Source organism: Balaenoptera borealis, assembly GCF_965194805.1.
Source record: "Balaenoptera borealis genome assembly, chromosome: 9".
NCBI lineage: Eukaryota > Metazoa > Chordata > Mammalia > Artiodactyla > Balaenopteridae > Balaenoptera > Balaenoptera borealis.
The window spans coordinates 34,795,080-34,822,781 of NC_138873.1; the positions used below are offsets into that span (position 1 = coordinate 34,795,080).

Consider the following 27,702-nt stretch of genomic DNA (forward strand, 5'->3'; position numbering starts at 1 on the left):
AATAATAATACTATCTCTTAGTGTTGTTGGGAGGATTAAATATTGAAATATATTTAGATTGGTTAGAGTGATACTTGCCATATAACAAGGGCTATAAAAAAGTGTCAGCTTATATTACCATTATTAACATTATTATCATCATTGGTGGAGTCAGGGAAAGCTTTTCAGAGAATGTTATTCTTGAGCTGAGGTTTGGAAAATTAAAATAAATTAACTGTATGAGGAGAGGATTATTCCAAGTGATCCAATATTTTATCCCTTTCAACTGAAATCTTACTCCTTGTTTAATTCTAATTACTCCTCATTACCCCATCCTATATAGCAATAGACTCCCAGTTAGATTTTAAACTCAAAGAATCCAATATGTTTTTAAGCCATCCTTCCTTATTTGTGAATTTTCCATTTCTTGGGGGGTTATGATTTCTAATTTTATTTTATTGTGGTCAGAAGACATACTTTGTCTTTTGAGACTAGTTTTATGGCTTAACATATGGCCTATCCTGGAGAATGTTCTGTGTTCACTTGAGAAGAATATATATTCTGCTGTTGTAGCATAGAGTGTTCTACAGATGTCTGTTGGTTTATAGGATTGTTCAAGTATTCTATGTCCTTGTGGATCTTTTGTCTAGTTCCGTCCCTTTTAGAAAGTGGAGTATTGAGGTTTCCAACTGTTATTGTTGAATTGTCTGTTTTTCTTTTCAGTTCTGTCAGCTCTAGCTTCATGTATTTGGGGACTCTGATGTAAGGTATATATGTGTTTATAATTGTTACCTCTTTGTGGTGGAGTTTCCCTTTTATCATTATATAATATTCTAAACAATTTTTTTTTAATCTATTTTTTTCTAATACTACTGTAGTCACTCCAGTTCTCTTTTGGTTACTATGTTCATGGTCCACCTTCTTCTATTCTTTTACTTTCAAATAACTTGTGTCTTTGAATCTGAAGTATGACTCTACAAGTAAGTTTCTTGTAGACAGTATATAGTTGGATGGGCTTTTTTAAAAAATCCATTCTGTCAACCTCTGCCTTTTAATTATTTAATCCATTTATATTTAGTGTAATTATTGGTAGTGTAAGATGTACATCTTCCATTTTGCTATTTGTTTTCCATATGTCTTAGGTCTTTTGTGTTTCTCTATTTGTCCATTTTTGCCTTCTTTTGTGTTAAATAGATATTTTCTAGTGTACAATTTTATTTCCCTTTTTTTAAAAAAAAAAATCTTTATTTTTTAGAGCTGTTTTAGGTTCGTTAGCAAATTTGAGCAGAAGGTACAGAGACTTCCCATATACTATACTACCTGTCTCAAATTTGCACAGCTTCCTCAATATCAAAATACCACTGTCTTTTCATGGTGTGTAACATATCTTTTTAGCACTGAATAATAGTTCATTGTCTGTATATACCACCGTTCATTTTGCTATTCACCTATTGAAGAACAACTTGGTTGCTTTCAAGTTTTGGCAATTATGAATAAAACTCCTATAAACATTCATGTGCAGGTTTTTGTGTGAATATTAATTTTCAACTGATTTGGGTAAATACCAAGGAACATGATTGCTGGACCATATGGTAAGGATATGTTTAGTTTAAAGAAACTGCCAAACTGTCTTCCAAAATGGCTGCATCATTTTGCATTCCTACTAGCAATGAATGAGAATTCCTGGTGCTTTGCATCTTCATCAGCATTTTATGTTGTCAGTGTTTTGGATTTTGGCTCTTCTAATATGCATACAATTATGGTATCTTATTATTGTTTTAATTTTCAATTCCTTAATGACGTATAATGTTGAACATATTTTCATATGCTTATTTGCCATGCCACGTTCTTTGGTGAGGCATCTGTTCAGGTCTTTTGCCCACTTTCTAATCAGGTTATTTGTTTTATTATTGTTGGCTTTTAAGAGATCTTTGTGTATTCTGGATACAAGCCCTTTATCAGGTATGTCCTTTGCAAATATTTTGCAAATATTTTCTCTCAGACTGTAGCTTGTCTTCTCATTCTCTTGACAATATTATTCACTGAGCAATTTTTTAAAAATGAAGTCCAGCTTATCAATTATTTTTCTCATAGATTTTGCCTGTGGTGTCATGTCTGAAAATTCATCATCAAACGTAAGGTCATCTAGATTTTCTGCTACATTATCTTTTAAGAGTTTTATAGTTTTGCATTTTACACTTAGCTCTGTGATCTATTCTGAGTTGATTTGTGTGAAGAATGTAAGACCTGGGTCTAGATTCTTTTTTTTTCTTTTTTTAACATGTGAATGTACAATTGTTCTAGCACCATTTGTTGAAATTACAATTTTTGCTCCTTTGTCAAAGATCAGTTGACTATATTTAGATGGGTTTATTTCTGGGCTCTCCATTCTGTTTCACTGATTTGTTTATTCTTTCACCAGTACCACACTGTGTTGATTACTGCAGCTTTATAGTAAGTCTTGTCAGTTCTCTGGCTTTGTTCTCCTTTAATGTTGCTATCCTAGGTTTCTTGCCACTCCATATAAACCACGGAATCAGTTTGTCAGTATCCATGGAATAACTTACTGGGATTTTGATTGGCATTGCATTAAAGCTATAGATGCAGCTGCGAAGAACTGACATCTAAACAATATTATATATTCCTATTCATGAAGATAGAATATATCTCCATTTATTTAGTTCTTTCATTTCTTTCATCAGAGTTTTGTAGTCTTCTTCATATAGATCTTGTACCTATTTTGTCAGATTTATACCTATTTCATTGTTTTGGTGCTAATGTAAGTGGTTTTGTGCCTTTAATTGCAAATTCCACTTGTTCATTGCTAGTATAAATAAAAGTGATTGACTTTTGTATATTAACGTTGTATCTTGAAACCTTGCTATACTTATTAGTTCTAGGAGTTTTTTATTGATCCTTTCAGATTATAATTGAATACATTGTTGATATTATTATGAGCAAGCAAAATTTGTAAGATTAACTAAGAATAAGAAAATAAAAGTTTTTACTTTATCCTCACTCGTTCCTTTTCTGCTGCTTTTCCTTTATGTAATTCCAAGTTTCTGACATACAATTTTTCTTCTCTCTGAAGAACGTTTTTTAACGTTTCTTGCAAAGCAGGTCTATTGGAACAAATTCCCTCAGTCATTGTTTGTCTGAGAAAGTCTTTAATTCTCCTTCACTTTTAAAGGATATTAGGATTCAGATTTCTTGGTTGGTGGGGTTTTTTTTCCTCAACGCTTTAAATATTTCACCTTCCTCTCTTCTTGCTTGCATGGTTTCTGAGGAGTAGTTAAATGCAATTCTTACCTCTGTTCTTCTACAAGTATGATAGGTAAGATTTTTTTCCTCTGACCTTTTTCAAGATTTTTTCATTATTTTTGATTGTATGCAGTTTGAATATGATGTTCTTATGAAGTTTTAAAAAAAATTCCTGTTTAGTGTTCTCTGAGCTTCCTGGATCTGTGGTTTGGTGTCTGGCATTAATTTGGGGGAAATTATCAATCATTATTTCTTCAATTATTTCTTCTGTTCTTCTTCTTTTAATAAATTTATTTATTTATTTATTTATTTATTTATTTATTTATTTATTTATTTATTTATTTATGGCTTTGTTGGGTCTTCGTTGCTGCGCGCAGGCTTTCTCTAGTTGTGGAGAGCAGGGGCTACTCTTCGTTGCGGTGCCAGCTTCCCATTGTGGTGGCTTCTCTTGTTGCAGAGCACGGACTCTAGGTGTGTGGGCTTCAGTAGTTGTGGAACGTGGGCTTGGTAGTTGTGGCTTGTGGGCTCTAGAGCGCAGGCTCAGTAGTTGTGGCTCACGGGCTTAGTTGCTTTGTGGCATGTGGGATCTTCCTGGACCAGGGCTCGAGCCCATATCCCCTGCATTGGCAGGCAGATTCTTAGCGCCACCACGGAAGCCCATTGCTTCTGTTCTTACTTCTCTTTCTTTCCTTCTGATATTTCCATTATGCATATGTTACACCTTTTGTTGTTGTCATACAGTACTTGGATATTCTGTTCTGTGTTTTTGTTTTATATTTTTTTCCTCACTGCTTTTCTGTTTTAGAAAGTTCTATTGATATATCCTCAGGCTCAGAGATTCTTTCCTCAGCTATGTCCAGTCTGCTAATGAGCCCATCAAAGGCATTCTTCATTTCCATTACAGTGTTTTTGATCTCTAGCACTTCATTTTGATTTTCTTTTATGCTTCTGTCTCTCTGCTTACGTTGCCCATCAGTTCTACTTTATCCACTAGAACCCTTAGCGTATTAATCATAATTGTTTTAAATTCCTGGTCTGATTGTTCCAACATTGCTGCCATATCTGTGTCTGATTCTGTGCTTGCTTTGTTTCTTCAATTGTCTTTTTTTGCTTTTTTTAGTATTCCTTGTACTTTTTTTTCATGATGGTTAGGCATCATGTACTGGTTAAAAAGAGCTGTAGTGAATAGGCCTTTATTAATGTGGCAATAAAGTGTGGCAGGAGCGGAAACATTCTCTAGTCCTATGATTGTTATAGTATTTTTGTGAGCTTGTGCCTCTGAATTGTGAACTTCACAAATGCTTCTCAGTCCCATTCTCTGCATCTTTAGGTGGAACGGGATGTCTGGAGTGGGTTGGAGTTGGGTATTTCCCTTCTCCCCTGTGGAAGACCAGAGCAGGCTAAAGCTGGGTATTTCCCTTTCCCCAAGTGGAAAGGTGAGAGTGGGCTTTTGTTGCGTATTTTCCCTAAGTGGAAGGCTAGAGTGGGTGTTAGTTGTGTATTTTCATCCCTCTGGGTCAATGAGTCCTGATAAAACACCAATAGTTTCTCTCGAGGGCAGGTCTTATTAAGAACAGAATGCTCTGGCCTATTTCAAAATGGTTTCTTTTACTTTCCCCCCACCAGAAGCATGAGGGGATTTTTCTCTGATATTCACTGTGAGAGCCTGGTTAAGTTTTTGGTGGTAAAACTTAAAAAATTGTGGGCCCCCCTATGACTAAGTTTCCTGGAATTTTTTACTCTCAGACTTGTCCACTCTGAGCCTCTAGCAATTCATCAATTACAGGTCGTATTTGTCTACCCTGGTATTGGTTTTTGTAGCAGCTTCTTCTGTGGTAAATTGAGATTCTCTGTACTTGCCTGTCTGTCTCTCCAGTTTTGGAGGCAGTAGTTTGTCCTGTGATCTCACTTCTCTGATATATCTAGGAATAGTTGTTGATATTTCAGTTTGTTCAGCTTTTCACTTTTTTTTAGGACAGAGTGACAACTTCCAAACTCCTTATATGCCATGCCAGAAACCAGAAATCTGGTGGTTTTTTAAAAATACCCATATATATATTTAGTTATTTTATCAGTGGTAGCCTGGGGATTACAATTAATGACTTAATTTATAACAATCTAGTTTGGATTAATGAATTTAATTTCAATAGCATATAAAATTTGGCTCCCATATAGCTCTGTTTCTTACCCCTTGGTTCAAATTTTTATTATTATAAAAATTACATCTTTATACATTGTGTGCCCATCAGCACAGATTTGTAACTATTTTTTATGCAATTGTTTTTAAAATAAGATATGAGAAAAAAATTGAAAACAAAACATACATTTAAATTTTCTTTTAATTTACTTTCAGAGTTATTTTTACTGATACTCTATTTCTTCACATGGAATAGAGTTACTGACTTGTGTCCTTTCATTTCAGCCTAAAGGACCTTGTATGGCAGGTTTGGTAGTGTTAAATTCTGTCAGTTTTTGTTTATCTGGAAATGTCTTAATTTCTCCTTTATTTTTAAAGGATTTTTTTTTTTCTGGACAGAGAATTTTTGGTTAATAGTCCTTTTCTTTCAGCACTTTTAAGTATGTCATCCCAGTGATTTCTGTCTTCCGTGGTTTCTAAGTAGAAATTAGCTTTTAATCTTATGAGAAACCCTTGTACATGATGAATCTTTTCTTCTCTTCTTTTTTCAAAATTCTCTAACTGTTGGTTTTCAGCAGTTTCATCATGATGTGTCTAGCCATGGATCTCTGAGTTTATTCTACCTGGAGTATGTTGAGATTCTTAAATGTGTAGATTAATGTTTTTCATCAAATTTTGGAAGTTTTTGCCATTATTTCCTGAAATATTTTTTCTACACTTTTTTCTCTCCTCTCCTTCTGAGGCATTCATTATTCACATATTGATATGCTTAATGGTGGACTTCCCTGATGGTGCAGTGTTTAAGACTCCACGCTCCCAATGCAGGGGCCGTGGGTTCGATCCCTGGTCAGGGAATTAAGATCCCACAAGTGGTGGGGTGCGGCCAATAAAAAGGAAAAAAAAAGAGGGTGTATTATATGCTTGATGGTGTCTCATAGGTCTTTGAGGCTTTGTTTATTTCTTTTCATACTTTTTATTTCTTAGAATGGATAATCTCAATTGACCTGTTTTCAAATTTGACTTATATTCTCTATTTGCTAAGACTTAATAAAATACTTTATTAAGTATTTCCATACTTCCTTTTCATTCATAAACATAGTTTCTTTTAGTTCTTAAAACGTATTTAATATAGCTGTTTAAATTCTTTCTCCAGGAATTCTAGTGTCTGGGCTTCCTCAGAAGCAGTTTCTATTGATTGATTTTTTTTCCCCTTGTTTATAGGCCAGATATTCTTGTTCCTTTGCCTGTCTCACAGTTTGTTGTTGAAAACTGGATATTTTCAACAATATAATGTGTCAGCTCTAGAAGTTGCATTCTCCTTCCTCCTCAGGGCTTGTTTTTGCTGGTTGTTTAGTGACTTTTCTGAACTAAATCTGTAAAGTCTGCATTCTTAGTCATGTGTGGTCATTGAAGTCTCTGCTCAATTAGCTTGGTGGGCAGTGAATGTCTGGACAGATATTTCCTTAAACAACTGGAACCAAGAAGTCTCCAGTCTTTGTTAAGAGGTTCTGTGTTCATTTGGAGGCATGCTTTCAACACTCAACCAGGCAATTGAAAATTCTTGCTTAGCTTTTACTTCCTGTTCATGGAGCACTTCAAAGTCAACAAGATTTGAGAGCTTACAGACTTCTCAGGTCTTTCTTGAGCATGCACACAGTTCTGGGCATGTGCACAGTCATATACATGTATGTGGTCTTCTAGATTTCCAGGAATATGTTGGAACTTCTCAATGTCCTTGCAGACATCTCATTCCTCAGCTTTTCCTTTTAGGCTTTTTGGTTAGCCCATTTTTTCCCCCCAACTGTTATACACCACTGCAGGCAGCCACAAAAATTAAATAATTGCCTCTCATTGTTTTTGACAAATGCTCTGAGGAAAAGTATTTTCCACTCACTGAGCCCAAAATAGATCAAATAGAGACAGCATTACAAATAGAACCTTCCAGGAAGTCACCAGACATATCAAATAATGACAATTTTCTGAGAATGATCTTTGAAGGAACTCCAACTTCTTTCTCCTCCATCTTGTGACTGCTAGGCTGCTGGCTTTGCCATGATTGTGGGCTGTTGGTTTTCAGGGCTACTGTGGAGTTGAAGGGGGTTGGAAGAATGGGAATACAAGCAAGTTAAAATGCCACAAAGTTTGCTGTTCTTACCAAGATTCAGCTACTTTTTCATTAATAAATGTTCTCCAGATTGCTGCAATTCTTTGGTTAATTTCCAGAGTTCTGAAAAAATTAATCCTGATGATTTTTTTTTTACCAGTTTCTCTACTGCTTTTTGGAGGAGACAATTTTCAAAGGTCCTTATTCCACCATTTCACTGACATCATCCACCCTTCTGTATTGAAGTAAAGTATATGAACACAGATCCTTAATTTCTCACTGGTAGTTCAAAAATTTTGATGAAGATGACCATAACCTTGGAAAGGGTACCTAGGGTACCCTTTCTTTGCAAATAAAGATGCTCTACTGAAGAAAGATATCCAACCTTCAACCAGTAAATATAGCTTTATAGATGCAGCTCCAACAAATGAAAACTCAAGCAACAATTAGGAAAGAAAAGCTTTGTTAATTTGGCAAGGACTCTTTAAGGGAACAAACTGGAAGGTGATTTCTCACTAAAACGTAACTGGGAAACTAAACTTGCAATATACATAACTGGTTGCATATCCTATATTAATGTTATGTTTCCATATATCTTTATTATGTCCCCTCAAAAAATGTTCAATATATTAAATAAAAAGCAATCATTTCAGTTCTTTATGGAAATAAACATACTGCTTTAGAAGCATAATTTGTTATTTTAGAAGACAGCCCTCATAGCTAAGTCCTTTTATGAGCTAGGAAACATGCCATTCTTGCCAAACACAACAAAAATACATTCTGATATTTGGTAGTTGATTGCGTTGTCCACATAGATCAGTAAATCATGTAATTTTTGGGTTATAATGAAGTTCCAAATTTCTGGATTACTTCTTGGAAATATTTGTTCCTCCTTAATAGTGTTATTAAGCATGAATAATAAACGCTTTCTCTTTAAACATAAGAAATATCCTGAAAGAGTTTCAATACATCTTTTTCTGATGGACAGAGTTTATTTCTAAACAGCAAGTTTACATATTATCTCTAAACCATATGTTCAAGGAAGGTTGTGGTTGCATCTATAAAACCACCATTAAAATTACAAGGCTAGATTGAAGATATTTTTCTGTTTTAAATTTTAGATCATATTTTATGAATTTTATTATTGTGGAGGAATTTTGTTGCTGGAGGCAACAAAATGTGTAAGAAATGTGATAGTAGAGCTTAGACATGGAACATTCTCTACTACTCTACAGTCTATCCTGACCACATCACACTCTCAAATGAGAATCCTAATGATGTGCCAGACACCTTTCTAATACTTTTGCATATAAAACTGTTCTAGGGGCTTCCCTGGTGGCACAGTGTTGGGGATCTGCCTGCCAATACAGGGGATACGGGTTTGAGCCCTAGTCTGGGAAGATCCCACATGCTGCGGAGCAACTAGGCCCGTGAGCCACAATTACTGAGCCTGCGCGTCTGGAGCTTGTGCTCTGCAACAAGAGAGGCCGCGATAGTGAGAGGCCTGCGCACCGTGATGAAGAGTGGCCCCCACTCGCCGCAACTAGAGAAAGCCCTCGCACAGAAACGAAGACCCAACACAGCCAAAAATAAATAAATTAAAAAAAAAACCAAAACAAAAAAAACTGTTCTAAACACTTTTATGTATATATAGGTTACTAATTGAATTCACATTTTACATATGAGAAAACAGAGTTACAGAAAGGTCAAGTAACTTGCCCAAGATCACATAGTTAAGTAAGTGGTTATGTTAAATCTACACTAACACTGTTCAATAGAAATATAATGTGTATTCATCCAACATTATTTATGTGACTATCCCAGGAACTTCACTTCTTCGACACATGGTCCACTCCGTAGGGTTTTCCCTGAATGAGTGATCAGAGCAAGCCCAAGATGGAAACCATAGTCTTCTATAACCTAATCTCAGAAGTGAAATACCATCACTTCTGCTATATTCTTTTGATCAGACAGACACATGCTGGTGCAATCTGGGAGGGGATTGCACAAAGGTGTGACAACCAGGCGGCAGGGACAGGAATCACTAGAGCCATCTTAGAGGCTACCTAGCACAGATATTTTTAAAAGTAAAAAATCAAAAAAAAGTGAATTAATTTTAATCATGTATTTTAGTTAAAAATATGCATCTAAAATATTATCCTTTTAATATCTAATCAATAGAAAAATTATTGAGATATTTTACATTCTTTTCATGTTAAGTCTAAAACCCAGCATGTATTTTCCACTTACAGAACATATCAAGTCTGACCATGCAAATTTCAAGTGGCCAAATTTCAAATGCTCAATACAGTGCTCCAACTGTGGTACTGTATTGGAGAGCACCAATACAGATCTAAACTGTTCCAGAGTCTGTGCTCTGAAGCACTTCTTCCTTAATCATAGAAAAGAGTGAGATGGTCTTTTTGTCAACCAACATCAGTGTTATAATGGGGATCCACAAATCCCCTGGATACGTGGCATCCTTTCTAACTTTCCTGTTATATGCAGTAAGCATTGTAATGTTAAAAAATCTAAATTAATGCTACTCCTAAATAACATGACATAGGAATTTTTAAATGAATGTTAGAAAATTTATTAACTATAAAATTTCCTTCATATGTTTAATGGATTTGAGTCATGCTTTAAAGACAAACTTTAGGCAGTGCTTCCTACATAAATTAATTTCTACCAGATAAATGGAAAAATGGATTTCATCTGTCAAGAGGTCAAGCCATCTCTAAGTAGCCTCGCAGCTGCCAGGCCGACTTGCCACACTTCATAAATTAGATCAGTAATGAAACAATAAGCCCATATGAATGTAGTAGTTGCTTCCTCATGGTACAGCAGACAGCATGAGCATCATGCTTTAATGGTTCCCCTTGAGCCCCATCTCCCATGGGTGAGATAGAACAGGCCAGGTGGGTGCCCAACGCACAGTGGAGGAACACTGAGTTTAGGAAATCCCCAAAGTATAAGAGGCTGATGGCCAATCTGCCATTCTTTGCCCTTGAAGAAAACATGTCTTTATTACCTTGGAATGTAAGAAAATCTCTTTGGAGGAGAGGAGGGAGACTTTAGTATCCTAGAATGCCTCTCAGGAAGGAGATACTCCCTATCATTTCCATACTGGTCAGGAAACAAATATTTTACCTCCAGTTTCTGAGGCATGTAGAAATGCTGTGGAGGATTATCTCCCAACATATCTATATCCCTTAGCAGTAAGACTGTTTCCAAAATCATTTTAATTATAAATGTGAAAAATATAGGAAAGTAGTAAGAATAACCAATGACAAAATTGGATTAATAATATAATTATTTCTTCACGAAATTGATTAAGGTTAAATGATTAAAATTTATGAAACTTGCTCCTTTATGCATGGATACCAAAACACCTAATACATACATAATGTATGTACATTCATACATTAAATATATTTAATAATATTTCACTTAAAATTCAAAATGAATTTTCTCATTGTTTCATTTGGGAAACTATGTACTTAATCGATAGAAAACATGTAATATTGCATTCAATGGTGATTTATTATATTTCATGTACCGTTGAAATGACTAAGTCTTTCACATTTAGCCATTTTATGATTGTAGCTATTTTTTGACTATAATATCAGTTTATAAAGGGACCTGATAGGAAAATTAAGTAAAAATATTTAAAATATATTTGATAGCTTTATAGTAAATAACTTTTTGTCTTCTGTTTTTTAAATGACTTATGTTAAAAGAAGTAAGCTACAGGGCAGAATTTGCTCTTATTTTTCAATCTGGATGCTATGATGACACATGATTCAGAAAAGCCCTAAATAGGGCTCCCTGCTTTTTGGACAATTTTCTATTCAAGGAGTCATGGACCATTCTTCCAAGTTTTCTCGGTCAACCTCTCTTAAGGCATCTCTTCCCCACTGTGCTCACTTAAGCAAAATAGATTCATCTATGCTTATTATACAAAATATTTCCCTAGACAAAAAGGGGTATTCTGCATATACGATGCAAGAAAATGTGAAGTAATCTAAATGCACAAAAAATTCAGACTTTTACACTAATTTTTAGTTCCATTTTTTTTTGGCCTATGTTTTCTTCACTTCAGTACATGATCAGATTTCTTTTCTAAGTCTTTGGTCTTTTGATAACTAAAATATATATTATCTGGAACGCAAATGGACTGCAGTTCTAGGTCAAAATGTTCTTTTCACCCACCCATGTACATTTTAGAATCAGAACGGAATTCTGTCAGAAATATCATTTTAAAATAGGCTTTTCTACAACTGGCACTGTTCTATAAGTTCTCATAGTATTAATATTTTGTGCACATTTTCTAAAAATCTATCTCATCACTTTTTGCGCTTACCATCTCCTTCTCTTTCATGCACAATTCCTTCAAAGCTATTTATGGTGTTGCCTCAACAGTATCACCATGGAGGAACTCTCATGAGGGGAACCAGACTGTCCAACCAAATTGTCTACTCGGGTCTTCATTTCCTGAAGTGGACATTGGCAAAACACGTTACTGTATTTATACATAATTACATATCAGAGATTTAGAGGTTCTGTCATTGGAACAAAAGATTTTTTTCAGTAGACTTTATTTTTTAGAGCAATTTTAGGCTTTCACAGCAAAATTGGCATAAAGTACAGAGATTTCCCATGATTTCCCATATACCTCTACATATGCATAGCCTCCTCCATTATTAACATCCCCTACCAGAGTGGTACGCTTGTTACAACTGATGAATTTACCTTGACACCTCATAATCATTCAAGTTCATGGTTTACATTGTAGTTTACTCTTGTTGTATGTTCTATGGGTTTAGACAAATGACATGTATCCACCATTATGGCATCATACAGAGTATTTTCACTGCCCTAACAATCCTATGTGTTCGGTCTGTTCATCCTGTCTCCCTCACAACCCCTGGCAAGCACTGATCTTTTTACTGTTTTTGTACTTTTGCCTTTTCCAAAGTGTCATACAGTTGGAATCATAGACTATGTAGTCTTTTCACATTGGCTTTTTTCCCTTAGTAATATGCATTTACAGTTCCCCTATGTCTTTTCATGGCTTTCTAGCTCACTTCTCTTTAGCGCTGAATAATATTCCATTGTCTGGGTGTACCACAGTTTATTTATACATTCACCTACTGAACGACATCTTAGTTGCTTCTAAGTTTTGGCAACTATAAATAAAGCTGCTATAAACGTCCATGTGTAGATTTTTGTATGGACATAAGGAACACAACTTTTTGAAGTTATAAAATGTATTGATTTTTCCCAAATTTACCAATGCCACATCTATCTTGTAGAAAATTAGAAAAGGGAAGAAAATGCAGGGGTGAGAGCATAGCACCCTATAATCTCATCACCAGAGCTATTTAGCATTAATATTTAGTTTCCTTCTATTGTTTTCCAGTAGTACACCTACACACATACAGACATGTTTTAATATAATGAGAAATAAGCCTATTTCTGAGGACTTGCCTATGTCATTAAATATTCCTCAAAACATAATTTTTATTTTCTATATAATAGTCCATCATATGCTTATACCATAATTAATAAATCCATTCCAAACATGGTCATTTATGCAATTTATGCTATAATGAACAGCCTTTTAACTGAAGTTTTGCCTGCATGTCTGATTATTATGATAGTTTCATATACATAAAATTATGACTTCAAAAGTAAAATGTTTTTAAAGCTTTTGATGCATATTGCCAAATCACATTCAGTAAAGATTCTGCCAATTTACATCCCACCAGGAACTAATGACAGGGCCCATCTACCTGCTTTTTTCAAGCTATTACTTAACTGTCCATCCTTCCTCACTCCCATTTTTTAAATTAACAGCTTTATTGAGCTATAATTTACATAGCATAGACTTCAGCTGTTTTAAATATACAGTTTAATGGTTTTTAGTGTCTCTGTCTCAGATTTGTATTTTTTAGCAACATGAGTTTAAATAAATGAAAAGAGGTAATTGTTAAGTGCTTACTACAAACTTTGGGCTGTAGAGAGTACTCAGTGATTGTTAAATATCTTTAAAAAACTTTAGAGAGGTTTCTTTGTTTCATGAGACCCAGCATGGTTAGGCCTCTAATGTTCTCATTTCAGCTCTATCTTCCTTATTATGAAAATAAGTTCTTCTGGCCTTTGGGGGCAGCTGGTCTATTATGCTTAGTTTTTGATGATAGGGTAAATTTTCATCTTTTTCTAACATATTCTGTGTCTTTTTGCAATACTTTATTGGGAAGTTAGAGATTGTCATGTCTAGGCTGCTAGACAGTTGACGTTTAAATCCCTCTTGATCAGATATTAACCATATAAAGCTCCAGTTTGTCTATCTGTAGTGTCTAAAGTGATCAACAACAGCAAATCCAGTCTCTCTGATCTTTCCTGCAAGCTATAGTCGGGGCCGATCTCTGAATAGTCTGAACTAGTTCCAAAGGCGTTACCTGCGACGGATCTCCCGATGCTCTAACAAGACTTATCTCAAAAACTGCCCATGAGCTCTTGCTGACTAAATACCCAGTCAGATCTTCTGTATGAGGTCCAGCAAACTGTTGCCCAGAGCCAATCCAGTGGAAATGATGGTGGGCTTGCCAGTTGAAGAGTTATTGCCAATTTCAGGTGGGATTTTCAAATTTATGTTATTCGAGTTAGTTTTTTGGTTGCCTAGTAATATGGGATCAAAAGGATGCGCTTAGGAAGAAAATGTTCCTTTATATATGCTGGCGAATTTAGGAAAAAAAAGTTTGGTTTTCTTTATTGTGCAGATCAAAATCTATTTAAATCTTAAGCTCTGAAATCCATTTAAAACTTATGGCTACGTTGGAAAATTATCTCTCTTCCTAATTTGAATTTAATGTAAACTGATTTTTAATTGTTTTGCATAATCATGGGTAACAGATTTTTTTGAGCACTGCATGGTAAAAATCAGCAAATATGTTAGACAAAGCACAACATTAAAGGAAACACCACAGCGTATGTTGACAGTTATAGAAGAATTGCTGCTGTTTTCACCCTTCACACCAGAATAATTTTTTCAATATTTACCTCCCATGTGTAGAGAGGGAAACATATGGGGTTTTATATAATCATAAGCATAAACAGGTGGCTACTTAGGTACATTTAATTTGCAAGCAACATCAATACTGAACAACGCAATCAGCACCACATGGCTCCCAAACTCTTTCCACTAACATTCCATTAGCAAAATTAAGATCATTAAAATAGAGGGAGGGTACACTCCTCCCTCAGTTGGCTTCAACTACCCTTCAGAGCCATGAATAAAACACATTTTCAAAAATGCCTTGGCATTTTGCTGCTTCTTTTGTTCAAGGGAACTTCAGCAACTGTGTATAATATATACCTTGTGAATAACTACAACCAGCACAATATTTGCATTTAAAATGTGCTTACATCTCCCTATAATCTGCTTATTATGGACATAAAATGTTGGTGGTTAAATTCTAAGCAATTTATCAAAGCCTGGAGTCAGACAAATTCCTCAAAGCCACCTGGAAATATTTCCCCAAAGGCAGTCCACCTAAAGAGGTCACCTGAGGCTCTTTTCCATAATCAAACACTCTGGCAAAATCTGTAATGGTAGCTGGTAACTTTTTTTGCTCAGCCTGTGTCAGATACTGAACTGTGGATTCTACATATTTTGTCTCATCTAATTTGATCCAAACTGGATCCTCTTTGGCCCTGTAAGTATTCATCTCTCTGATGTTATAACCATCCTACAATGGCTTAGAATTCCAGAGTGAAAGAAAATGATATGAAAGAATAGCTATTATTTCTTGTATTTTGCTTTTTCAGTGCTTGCTCTGTGTCAAGTGCTATCTAAGCATGTTACATGTATTGACTCATTTAATCATCACAATGGCTTTATGAGGTAGATGAAACAATTTTCTCCATTTTACAGAAAAGGAAATTATAACCCTGAGAGTTTAAGTTCTCAAGTTTACACAGTGGGGAAAGGACTGAGACCAAACTTAAACCCAGGTTGTTTGAATCAAAAATTCATACTTTTAACCACTTCACTTTCCTGTTGGGATAGTAGTGTGTTGCTGGGCCTTAAAATTCTATTGCCTAAAGTCAGCAAGAGCCAGGAGTAGTAAATGTGTGATATTTTGATGGTCTCCTAATAAAGCCTCGTGAGAGATTTGGGGGACCTAATGTCTGTGGGTGTTCTTTCCAGTCCTGATACCTCTATGTGTCTTCTCAAGGGGCAGTGCTCTGGAGAACTGTAAGAGTCCAGAGAACTGTGCTCTTGCCAAGGTTTATGAGAAGAAGAATTTCTGACATCTTCTCGCCTCATCCTAGGTGTATTACTCATTCTCACTGCTTAGGAGAGAGAAAGCTTTAACATGAACAAGGATGTATGGCACTTTTAATAGTAAAGCCATGATTATAACAGAGATTTAGGCATTGATATCAAATTATATCATTTGATTTCAAAGTCTAACATTATTAATGTAAATTATTTGTTAAATATCTCAAATGTATTAGATATTGCATATCACTCCTTTCAAGGCCTTACTGGGAAAATAAAGGTTTTTTCATGCAGTGGTTGAACCATTGAGGTAAAAATGAATCAAAAGATTTTACGATTTATTCTTTTTATTGCCAGGTAAAAGAACTATTAAAAATTGTTAATAGCTATTATAGATAATTCTGATTTCATTATACATGTAAAGACATTCACACATAGGAATTCTACAGCCACACTTAGCATCTAAAACACTTAACAAACTTGGTCACCATCTTAGATATGTCTTCTCCTCCTCCTAAATACTCCATTAAATTACTACACAAAATTTTCTTATGAATTTGACTTTCCTCACATTCCTTGTTTCTGCTCTTGGAGACTTCTGTCAAGATTGTTTGAATCACTCATTAGTTGATGATTTTCAATAATCTCAGAAATCTGGAGAATTTTCTCACAGTTTGGACATTATTATTATTATATGTTTCATTACTTTGCTCAAGAATTTTGAGTTTTTTGCTTTGATAGGGTATTTCATGCATCTCGTTTTAATCTGAAATTAAATAGAGGTGCTTGAGCTAAGATTCTAGTCAAAATACCAGATTTGGGATAGTCTTGAAGAAGATAGTTTTTGTAGGATGTGCTGACCTAAGAATTGTCTTGGAAATGTAACAAAATAATAGGAAAATGTGGAATGAGAAACCTATATAGGCAAGTATAAAGTAACAAGGATGCTTAGGAACTTGATTGCAGGACAAAGTGCCATTTTGAAGAGGCAGAGGCATACACTCACAAAAATAAGTGAAACACACTTTGCTTTATTGGCAGAGAGACAAGACACATGATCAAAAATATGTAGCAGTCTGATTTCTCTCTAAATCTTCTCCTTCACATAGCTCAGTCCATTAGAAATTTTTGAGCAGTATCTCAAATATATATGTATTTGTTTAAAATTATGGCAGCTATGTGTATATATGCATGTGTATTTGATGTGTTGTTAATCTATATCTCAAAGGCAAATTTCTCTATGATGATAGTGGATGTGAATCCACATTTTGATAACTTTAAATTGTTAAAGAAGTTTCAGCCACTCTTCATATTTTATTAGACGAGAGTGTCATTGTTTTATTTCATAATATGGCTAAAGAAGAGATTGAGTGAGAGTAGAAATGTCGACTTCGTCCTTTTTTTTTGTTCACTTGTGTTTATATTAGTTTTATTTTCAATACATGATTTCTTTGCAAGAAATGTGTGAAGCCATTTATCCATTTTGTGAGATTTACTTTATTTAAAAACTGTGATAATGTATTCTGGAAACCCACTTACATATGGCCAGGTGGTCTGCAGCACACTCAAAGAACATGATCTTGTGGACAGCGCTGTCAACCCCTTCAGCTTGTGCAGTTCCCAGACCTCCCACGTGCCTGTACCTCCAGGCACGTGGCCATCTGATGTATGAGGAGATGAGACTAGTGCCAATCAATGTCAAATATCAGTGAAGTTCACTTTCTTATGTTGCTCGTTTTAAAAAGTTCTAAGAATTTCTGCACCCAAAAGGAGGGTGAAAGGCTGGACAAACAATTTACGATTTACAATAATAATGAAAGGCTTAAATGTGTAACCCTATGATTAAGCCCTTGAGCTTTAGAGGCACAAAATCCTACTTGTATCTTATGAGCTGTGTGATGATAGAGAATTTATGGTATCTCTTCAAACTTTCCTGTGGTTATTTGTGAAGTGTTTGTTTTTTATTTCTAGCTACCTCGTATTGTAATTTGGAAAATTGAATTCTATCAGACATGTAAATTTCCAGCACATTCTAAGCTGCTAATATTTTAATAATCCTAATTTTGATGATATGAGAGGAAGATGAGAATTAGTACATAAAGTTCACTCTAAGATTCCTTATCTCAGAGATAGAGGGAATATGTTTGGTTGGAACTGTGAAAGCAAGCTAGAGATTAGACAAAGAAAAAAGATTGTGAACTCTTTTCACACATAACATCTTACACAATGATCTTATGTATATAAATAGTATTGTGATACACAGGTGGAAATTTTTAATTTTTTAAATTACTCCCTATTTGTGTGAGAATTGATGAGATAGAGAAAAAAGTAGAAAAAAATCTGATGAGTGTAAATTCTGCACGGTGAACCAGGAAGTTATTTTTGCTCTTCTCATACTGGAGGGTCTGGAAAGGCTGACCAATGCAAAGGGAGGGCCAACCTGTGAGACCACATACATATCTTGTGAACTGGAATAAACATGTTCTCATAGGAAATGTCCTTGTAAGTCATTTGTGTGACAGGGAGGTGGCCTGGGGTGGAGGTAAGATTATGAGACTTGGATTTAAAAGGTCTGACTTGAGATTCTATAGCCACGACTATGAAAATCATGACCGTTTTTATATCCCCCAGTAATAATATTTGTTTTACTGTTCTTGAAAGAATATAAATGATGCATATGAAAAAATTTGTTTAAGCTTGTAACTTTTTAAGCAAATTTCATTTGTTACTCTTACTATTAATAATAATGATTGCAGATCATTAAGAATTGGATAAAAATATAAACTCCCCAAAAGCCTGAGATTCAAGGACAAGATCTTAAAGACTAAATTTACTTATTGACTGTTTTTCAACAGATCAACTAATTGCATTTCCTTATAATTTTTGTTTCTCAAGGAACATACTCCTTATGAACAATTTCTCCTAGGTAAAAATGACACTAATATCCATTTTAATAGGTGACAATCAAATTTGGAAATAGAAATCTATTTTCTTTCTGCTTTTTAACTTACATTGTGAGGATTACATATTGGCTTATTTTATTATCTCTCTAATGATCACTCAGCTCCTGAAATATGTTTTGTGTTTTGAAAAAATAATAAATTATATTTTCTCTAGTATAAAACTATTTTTACACTCTTTCAGAAAAAGATGGAGAAAAAATTGGTTGAATTTAAAGCTGATCATATCTATGGTGCTATAGTTTATTCTGAAATTAAAGTTCCAATATGACATCATTCACATATATATATGTATATATACATATATATCTGTATATACTTGCCCTAGTTTATATGGTATTGAGTGGCTGTTTGTAAGAAGGGACTCTTTGGACTGGCTGCAATAACATATAAAGAAATAAGTTAATAATATATTTTTCCTGTACTCTGCCACTTAGTATGCTAAACTGTGTCCTTAATCATCTTCTAAGGGAAAACACACAGATTTCTTAGATAGATTTTTCTTGCAATAGAGACATCCAACAAGACAGCTCTGAAGTGTGTGATTAACTTGAAATAATAGTGGCCCTTAGGGTTTCAGGCTTTTTCTACTTCATAACATTTTGGGTCTGTTATTACCTTAGGTGAGCCCAATTCCCCAGGAAAGAAGATGCTGAATTAATTCTTCTGTGACTTATGTCATCAATATAGCGAGGATAGATATGAAACCATGTTTCTTTACGCTTATGAGATTCTAGGTAGCTATTATTTAAACTTATTTCACAAAAACTGCTGAATTTTTTATACCCTGATGATGACTGTGGACTCTTAGAAATAAATCTTCACATGGAAACAAATGAGATTAAACATGTGCATGCACTTGCACACGGGCACGTGCACACACACACACAAATTCAGTTACTGTGGAGAATTCGAGAGTACTGTTTTATTGGATTTTCCCTGATACAAGACATAATAAAATAAGAAGTTCCTTCAAAGTAAATGTTTCTTTGCCTTACTGTCTTCAAGCACACCATGCAGGGAATGAACACTATTTGATTTATAAAGGTTTTCAGGACAGATTGCACATGCTACCTTCCTCAGCCTTTGCCAGGATTGTATCACCCACTTTTTCAAAACATTTATATTTAAAAGTAACCAAAATCCTGTATTTTTTTTGTTTGAGCAAAGATTGACTAAAAAATAACATCATAAATCTTTGTACCATAACCCAAAATACACATAAGAGACATTGTAACCTGGTTAATAATAATTTGATACATAGATAAATTTAATTGGACTGTATTTTTGACTAAATGAATAAATAACTTTTACAAGCTATATCATTCTAGTAGGATTCTTTACACACTGCCTTCTTAGTGTATGCTATTATATAATAATTGTCTTAATTTACTTTGGGGTTAACAAAGCAATTACCTAATTTTTCCTTTGTTCTTATTTTCTCTGGAATTTATTAAAATTTATTCAATAAATAAATTTCTGAAAGTGCTACAAAACAGATGTGCTTATAAAATAAAAGCAAAATAATTCAAAGAGAAGAATGAAACTTAAACATGCAAGCATAAAAAGCTGTGTCTTAAAGAACAAAAATTCATTGTATCAGTGACTATCCCAATAGTATTAGAGGAAAAAATTTGAAATAGTGAAACTATGGCAAAATTAGAAAAGTAATGAGAAGAATGAATGATATATAATCAAGAGTATTCAATGCAGAACAACTACCTAACCTGGCATTTCTCAAGGAGAGTTATGTGGATCACTAATATATCGTGACATACTATTTTGTAGTTTATGTATGTTTCCCCAAGAGTTTTATTTTATTTTATTTTATTTATTTTTTTATAGCTACTTTATTTATTTATTTATTTATTTATTTATTTATTTATTTATTTATTCTTAGCTGTGTTGGGTCTTCGTTTCGTGCAAGGGCTTTCTCCAGCTGCGGCAAGTGGGGGCCACTCTTCATCATGGTGCGGGGGCCACTCTTCATCGCGGTGCGCGGGCCTCTCACTATCGCGGCCCCTCCCGTTGCGGGGCACAGGCTCCAGATGCGCAGGCTCAGCAGTTGTGGCTCACGGGCCCAGTTGCTCCGTGGCATGTGGGATCCTCCCAGACCAGGGCTCGAACCCGTGTCCCCTGCATTAGCAGGCAGATTCTCAACCACTGCACCACCAGGGAAGCCCCCCAAGAGTTTTAGAATGAAAGAAATTTGGGAAATTCTGCATGTTATATTCCCCTCTTGTGAGTCACAGCGCATCTCAAGTTTCTGAGAAATCTTAAATTACTTGGAAATATGTAGATACTTTTTATTGTGGTAAAATGCATATAACATCAAATTTACCATTTTAAAGTGTACAATTTAGTGTAATTACGTACATTCACAATGCGTTACAACCATCACCATGGTCTAGTTCCAGGTAATAACTGTGTAATCGTTAATTTGACCATGAAACAGTTTCCTTCTGGAATATCTTTTAATTTTGGTGTTTCCAGAGAATATATATGGAAATACTGATCTAATCCAATCCTTTCATTTTAAAAATTAAAAATGTGATCTTGAGAGATTAAATGCCTTGCTCAAGATCACACATGTGGTTGGGAGATAGCCAGTATCTCATGCAGATTGCATCTCCAGGAAGTGGGCCTTTTCTATTTCACGCTATTTTCCCCTTTCCATCTATGTGGCCTGTCTGGATCTGACAATCCAGTAACCTACAGAAAATACATTAAATTTTTACCTAGAAGAATTCAAGATTAAAACAAATATCTCTAATCTTGAAAAAGGTACATTACTTTTAAATGCTACGTTTTACTTGTTTTATAACTCTCTCGCTGTGATTTTCTTATGAGAACTTTCTAATTCACAGAATTCTGTTCTCAGGTCTTTTTAAGATTGTGGCTGATAAAACTCCATACCTCACTATGGAAGAAATTACAAGAACCATCCATATTGGACCAAGTAGACTGGGACATCCTTGCTTCTATCATCAGAAGGATATAAAACTAGAGAATCTCATCATAAAGCATGGTGAGCAAATCATGCTCAACTCAGTCGAAGAGATCAATGGAGAAATAAGGGTGAACTGTGGTGTGCTAAGGAATCATCAAAATCACTCATTTACTTTGCCTTTGTCACAAGAAGGAGAGTTCTATGAGTGTGATGATGAACATATCTACACCCTAAAGGAAATTGTCCAATGGAAGATCCCCAAGAACAGAACACGAACTGTGAAACTTACAGACTTTTCAAATAAGTGGGACTTAACAAATCCATTTCCTAAAGGCTTTTATGGTGCTGTGATTCTCAAGCCTGTTTATGAAATTCAAGGTGTGATGAAATGTAAGTATCCCCTGAGAATGATGCTTTATGAACATGATTGTGGGGTTTGGGAAAGAGAAAAGCTTTAGTCTAAAGAATGGAACTCTGTCCCTGACTTGTCCATTAAGCCCACTGAGAGTTAGATTCTCATCTATAAATAAACAAATCATGTATTTGTTGCAAGACTCAAATTCAGTAATGTATGTAAGCAAATATTTTAAATTGTGTGGTGTTATCCAAATGTAAAATGCTGTAATTGTCAGGCACAGACAGATTAAAATATTTATTTTTATCACTGCCAGTTAAACAGGATCAGAAAAGAGCTACTTTTTAGAATAGAGAATTAATTGGCTAGAAGGAAACTTTCTTGTATGGAGGTGGTCAAAAAAGAGGTAAGAGTATAAAGTTTCTTTATGTGTCCCTTACTCCTACTTTTGTGAGAGCCTTTTTTCTTTTTTTTTTTTCCACCATCCCTCATTGGTCATAAATCCTCCTATTAGTTTGGAGTCCTTCTGACTTAAGGGAAAATTATATGACAAATTAATTCACACATAAGTGTGGGTTTAAAAGGATTCTATTGAAATATAGTTGTTTTACAATATTAGTTTCAGGTGTACAGCATAGTGATTCAATATTTTTATACATTATACTCCCTTTAGAATTATTACAAAATAATGGCTATATTTCCCTGTGCTGTACAATATATCCTTGTTGCTTATCTATCTTATACATAGTACTTTGTATATCTTAATCCCATACCCCTATCCTGATCCTCCCCCTTTCCCTCTTCCCACATAAGTGTATTTTCTTCATAAGATTTTTGCATTTTAAAATAGGAATAGCTGGAGAGAGCACTGTAATCCTAAAGAAATTAACACCTTGACTTTTTAAGATTATGGCACATAAGCATGACAAGTATGGAACAAAGAGTTCTGTATTTGCAGTCAAAAATCCTGAATTCTAACTCTGGTCAATAACTTAACAGGTGGTGGCTTTGAGTGAGCCATCTAAACTGCGTCTATACAATAAGGGGATGATGATATCCCTTTTGTCTGTGTCTTGGAGTTGTTTTGAGAATGAAATAAGGTTCTATTAAGATACTATATGTAATACACCCGAGAAAGAAAAGCAATATGTAAAAATGTTTGATCAAAGAGTACCCCTTGGATATCTCAAATTCTATTTATCTCTGCTCCCATTAATATTGTTGGTCACATGCAATTGTGAAAAACTTGACGTGCCTTTTGAGTAGGTTTTAGAGCTGTGTTAAATTTTGTTACATACATCTATTTAACCAGAAATCAATTAATTCATTTGAGCAAAAGGTGTAGGTAAGGAATTCCACTCAAGTAGTGATTTTTTTTTGTACTACAAAAAATTGAGGCCACAGCATGATTATTTTTTTAAGTTGACAAAAAATTGAAGTCGCAGCAAACTTTAGACCTCACATTAGTGTTTTGTCAGCTTTCCCAAAACGTACAATCAAAATTGATAACTGAGTTTTCATAAATAATGGATAGCATTTTCTCATTTTAAATTTTGTTATTTTTCTAAAACCATTGGCCTCTCCTATCATGCAGATGCAAATGAAGGCGAACCCAGAACCTAAGCACATGAACAAGATGGTTACAGCATTTAATGAATTTAGGTTAGGGATCACGAAGGCCTTCACTGAGAAAATGACATTTAAACTAAGATCTGAAGGGTGAATAGGAGATGGGCAGGCTGAGAGAGAGGGGACAACATTGGAGGAAGCAGACGCAGTTTGCAGGAAAGCAGGTAAGCAAGAGACTGTGGTTCCAGTGCACCTGGTGTGAGAAAAGAGAGAAGGCAGGCTGAGACAGATATCAAAACATGCAATGGGGTAGTGGAATCAGTCATGGAGGATCTTGAAATATATGTTAAGGGGTTAACATTTGTCCAAACAGAAAATTAATAATGGTTTTTCAGCTGGATAAACAAGGTGGGAGAAGTGTAGTGAGGCCGCTTGTTCTGTGGCAGAGCACTGGGGGTTAATACAATAGTGATATAAGAGGGACAGCTCTTCTTAATGGGTATTTCAGAAGTACAGCTAGCCAGATCTGAAGGTCTATTGGACGGGGAAAGAAGTTAACCTGATTCCCAGGCTTCTGGCTTGATCTGCTGGTTGAATGGTGGTGCAGTTTATTACATATAAACATTGACAGAAGAGCAGGGGATATTAACAGAAGTGTTTAGATGGACTTAAATATGGTTTCATGCTAGCTAAGGTCCCAGAAGAAAGCCTTTAGATGAAGTAAAATCCTTCCCCAAATGTTTTAGTCCAATTTCCATTCTTTAATGATATTAAAATTGAATTTTGATTTTAATTATTTTGGACCTTTAATTTCTTAGGGATTATTTTAAACATTAGTTCTCATTGTATAGCAATTTCAGGACAGATACTGTATGAGACTGCTTTGCATGTATACTGACTACAGAATATTTCCTTAAAATAGAGAATGGGTGTCCAACACAAAAAGTCAAATTTAAAAAAATTATTGTTGTTATAGGCACTTTTCTTCTAAGTATAAAATGTAAACTGTTTTTTGATCAATTGTGGTCTTGTTTTACATGATTCTTTCTTATATTGAAGATTCATACTTGCCTTGAAGTCAAGGGCATGTTGCCTGCTAAGTTGTTTTCCAGTGACTTTGAGTGTCAGGCACAGTTCAAACTCCTCTTGACTTGAGTCCTTCTCTTCTAAAGTGACAAGAAAAAGAATAGGTCTGTCAGGGGTTGGAGATTTTAGAGAAACCTTAGGGGGGAAAGCAAGATGGAAAAGACTGAGAACTATAGGAAGCTATGAAATATTGATTTGTGGAAAAGAGAACATAGCAAGTAAATAGAGAAAAGAGGAAATATAAGATATTCTACTCCTAGTACTAGTTTTTAATGTTACTAATGGGAAAATTTAGGCTTTATAAAAAAGAAATGTAGCACAAAGTGTTTAAATGGAATATTTGTTCCTGGAAACTCTTGGTCACAGGCCAACCCCCTCTAACTCTTACCCTACACTTAATGATTTTTTAAAAACTAAATCTCTTTGGAAAAGAGGTATAAATAACCATCCAAGACCTCTAACTACTGGTTTCATATAAGTCATAGCAAAATATGTTTGTGCCTTTAACAGGAAGATAAAATTCATATTTGTGTAACAAATGGAATGCATAATATTTGCAAATGAAAAATGGAGCCAGCCGTTTAAAGCGGCTTCAAAAAAATCTTGATTTTAAAACTTTTTAATGGAGTTATGTTTTGGTGTATTGATTGATAAGTAGTTCTTTACTAGTGGAAATTTTAAGAGTTGGAAAGTTGCGTTTTGCTTTAGGAGAAAAACTTAGTGCCATTCAAATTTGGGAAAAAGTTTCTGCTCAAGTATATGACGTAATTCATTTATAAACAGAGGGCTGAAATCACACGAGCAGAATGGTGATATCAGAAAGGCAGTATCTGAATATTGTATAATAGGTGACAAATGAATAGAAGAAAAAAATACATTGATCTTTTAGTATTCTGAGACTTTGTCTTTCTCTCATGTATTTTCAAAAATAATTTCCATTTTAATCAAAGTCAGACTTAAGTGTCAAATAGTAGTAAAAAGACAAAGTTACCAACAAACCTTGTGTCCTTGACCATTCCCAAATTTCCCCCACATTCTGCTACTCTGAGGTAACTCCTTTAAATATTTTGCTCCTGCTTTCTTGTATTTCCATTCACATTTCCAATAATATACGGATATTGCTATTTTTCAAGTGATTAGTTTTAGACAGTAACTACTGACTTCCATGTGTGGTGATGAAGATTTAATTATAGGTCTTATATTCCTACTTCCTCTTCCCTTTCCCCATTCTCTCAGTATATGATAAGTTATGGTTAAGCATTTGCAGTTTCATTATTGTGACAGTTCATTGCTGAATCAAGTGGTAGATAATGACCATAATTCCATTTCTGTATAACTTTATTTTTCTGTAATAATGACCTTACTATTTCATTTCTTAGTGTTCTTCAATCCTCTCCTAAGTCTTGAAGTATTTTCCAACATCTTTGTAAAAGAAAACAAAAAAAGCCATTCATTGCAATTTTCCAGAGCCCAAACTGTCAGGAGATCTACCTCTTCTGTTATTTTTTTTATCCTGAAGTATTCCTCCTGGAACCCTCCAACCTCATGCTCCAGTCTGTATTTGTGGCTCTCTAGAACTAATACATAGGTGCTTGTCTTAGCTTGGGATACTATTATAAAAATACCATAAACTGGGTGGCTTATAAGCAACAGAAATTTATTTCTTACAGTTCTAGAGCTGGAAGTCTGAGATTAGGGTGCCAGCACTGTGGAATTCTGGTGAGGAAACTCTTCCAGGTTGCAGATTGTGGACTTACAGTATCCTTATCCTTACAGTATCCTTGCTTACAGTATCCTTATCCTTACAGTATCCTTACACAGAGAGCAGAGAGGGGAAGCAAAGCCTCTGGTGACTTTTATAAGGGCTCTGATCTCATTGATGAGGGCTCCATCCTCATGACCTCATCTAATTCTAATCACCTCCCAAAGATGCCACCTCCTGACCCCCTCACATTATGAAGTTGAGTTTCAACATATGAATATTAGGGGACACAAACATTTAGTCCATTACAGTGTTGTCCTGGGACTTCTATTTAACACCATCCTGGTGGTTACTCTTTGACTTGCTTCTGTGTTTACTAGCAATTTCTGGACTCAAATAACTTATTGTTTCCAATATTGCCTTTGAGAGATTATCCATGGTATTCAGAAGTTTCACAGTAATGTGCTTTGTGGTAGGTCTGTTCTTTCATTGTGAGGAAAGTTTTCAGGTTGGAAATGCCTTTGAGAGATTATCCATGGTATTCAGAAGTTTCACAGTAATGTGCTTTGTGGTAGGTCTGTTCTTTCATTGTGAGGAAAGTTTTCAGGTTGGAAATTTCTAGGATAAATTCTTTGATAATTGCCTTTCAACTGTTTTTTCTCTTCTCTCCTTCTGTAACTTCTAATCTCATGTTGAAGCTCCCATACTAATGTAGAACTATTTTCTTTATTTTATGTCTCCTTGTCTTTGGTTTACCTTCAGGGAAAATTTCTTAACTACATTTCCAACTGTTTTAATGAATTTTTAATTTCAGCTATCATATTTTTAATTTCTAAGAGTTATTTCTTATATCATTTTTTAACTGTTAACATGTTCTTGTTTTAAGGACTCAGTATCTTATCTCTCTGAGAATATACTACTATTTCTTAAAGTTTTCTACTGTTCCTTGCATTTTATCTGCCTCTTTTGGCCTTTTTTAAAGTTTTAGTCTGTCATTCTTGTTAAATGTTTTCCTCAAATTCTTGGTGATTATTTCCCGTTTGTTCATATTTACATGTTAGACACATTTTTAAATTTAATTTACAAGTGAGGCACTATTGATATACAAGCTCTTTGTTTTATGAATTTTAGGTTTCATTTTGTTGGCTTTTTCACTGGAGAATTCCCCAAATTCAGATCCTGTGAGTCTTTCCTCCAGGACTTGTTCAATTTCATCTGAAAAGAATCTTCTTGATACCTCCTGGGGGTTATGAAACTATTGTAACTGAGTGGGGAAGTTGCTGAGGCTTTCACTATTCCCCCATAGACT

At 34.7% G+C, this 27,702-nt stretch overlaps 1 protein-coding gene across 2 annotated transcripts in view; it reads left to right on the forward strand.

The window, feature by feature from the left end:
- The window catches only part of THEMIS (thymocyte selection associated), a 185,276-nt gene that overhangs the window by 35,965 nt on the left and 121,609 nt on the right, over positions 1 to 27,702 (forward strand). For both annotated transcript variants that reach the window (XM_082406176.1, XM_082406175.1), the window contains exon 3: positions 21,613 to 22,071. In XM_082406176.1, the coding sequence (XP_082262302.1) occupies positions 21,613 to 22,071 (459 nt within the window). The remainder of the gene's footprint in view (positions 1 to 21,612; positions 22,072 to 27,702) is intronic.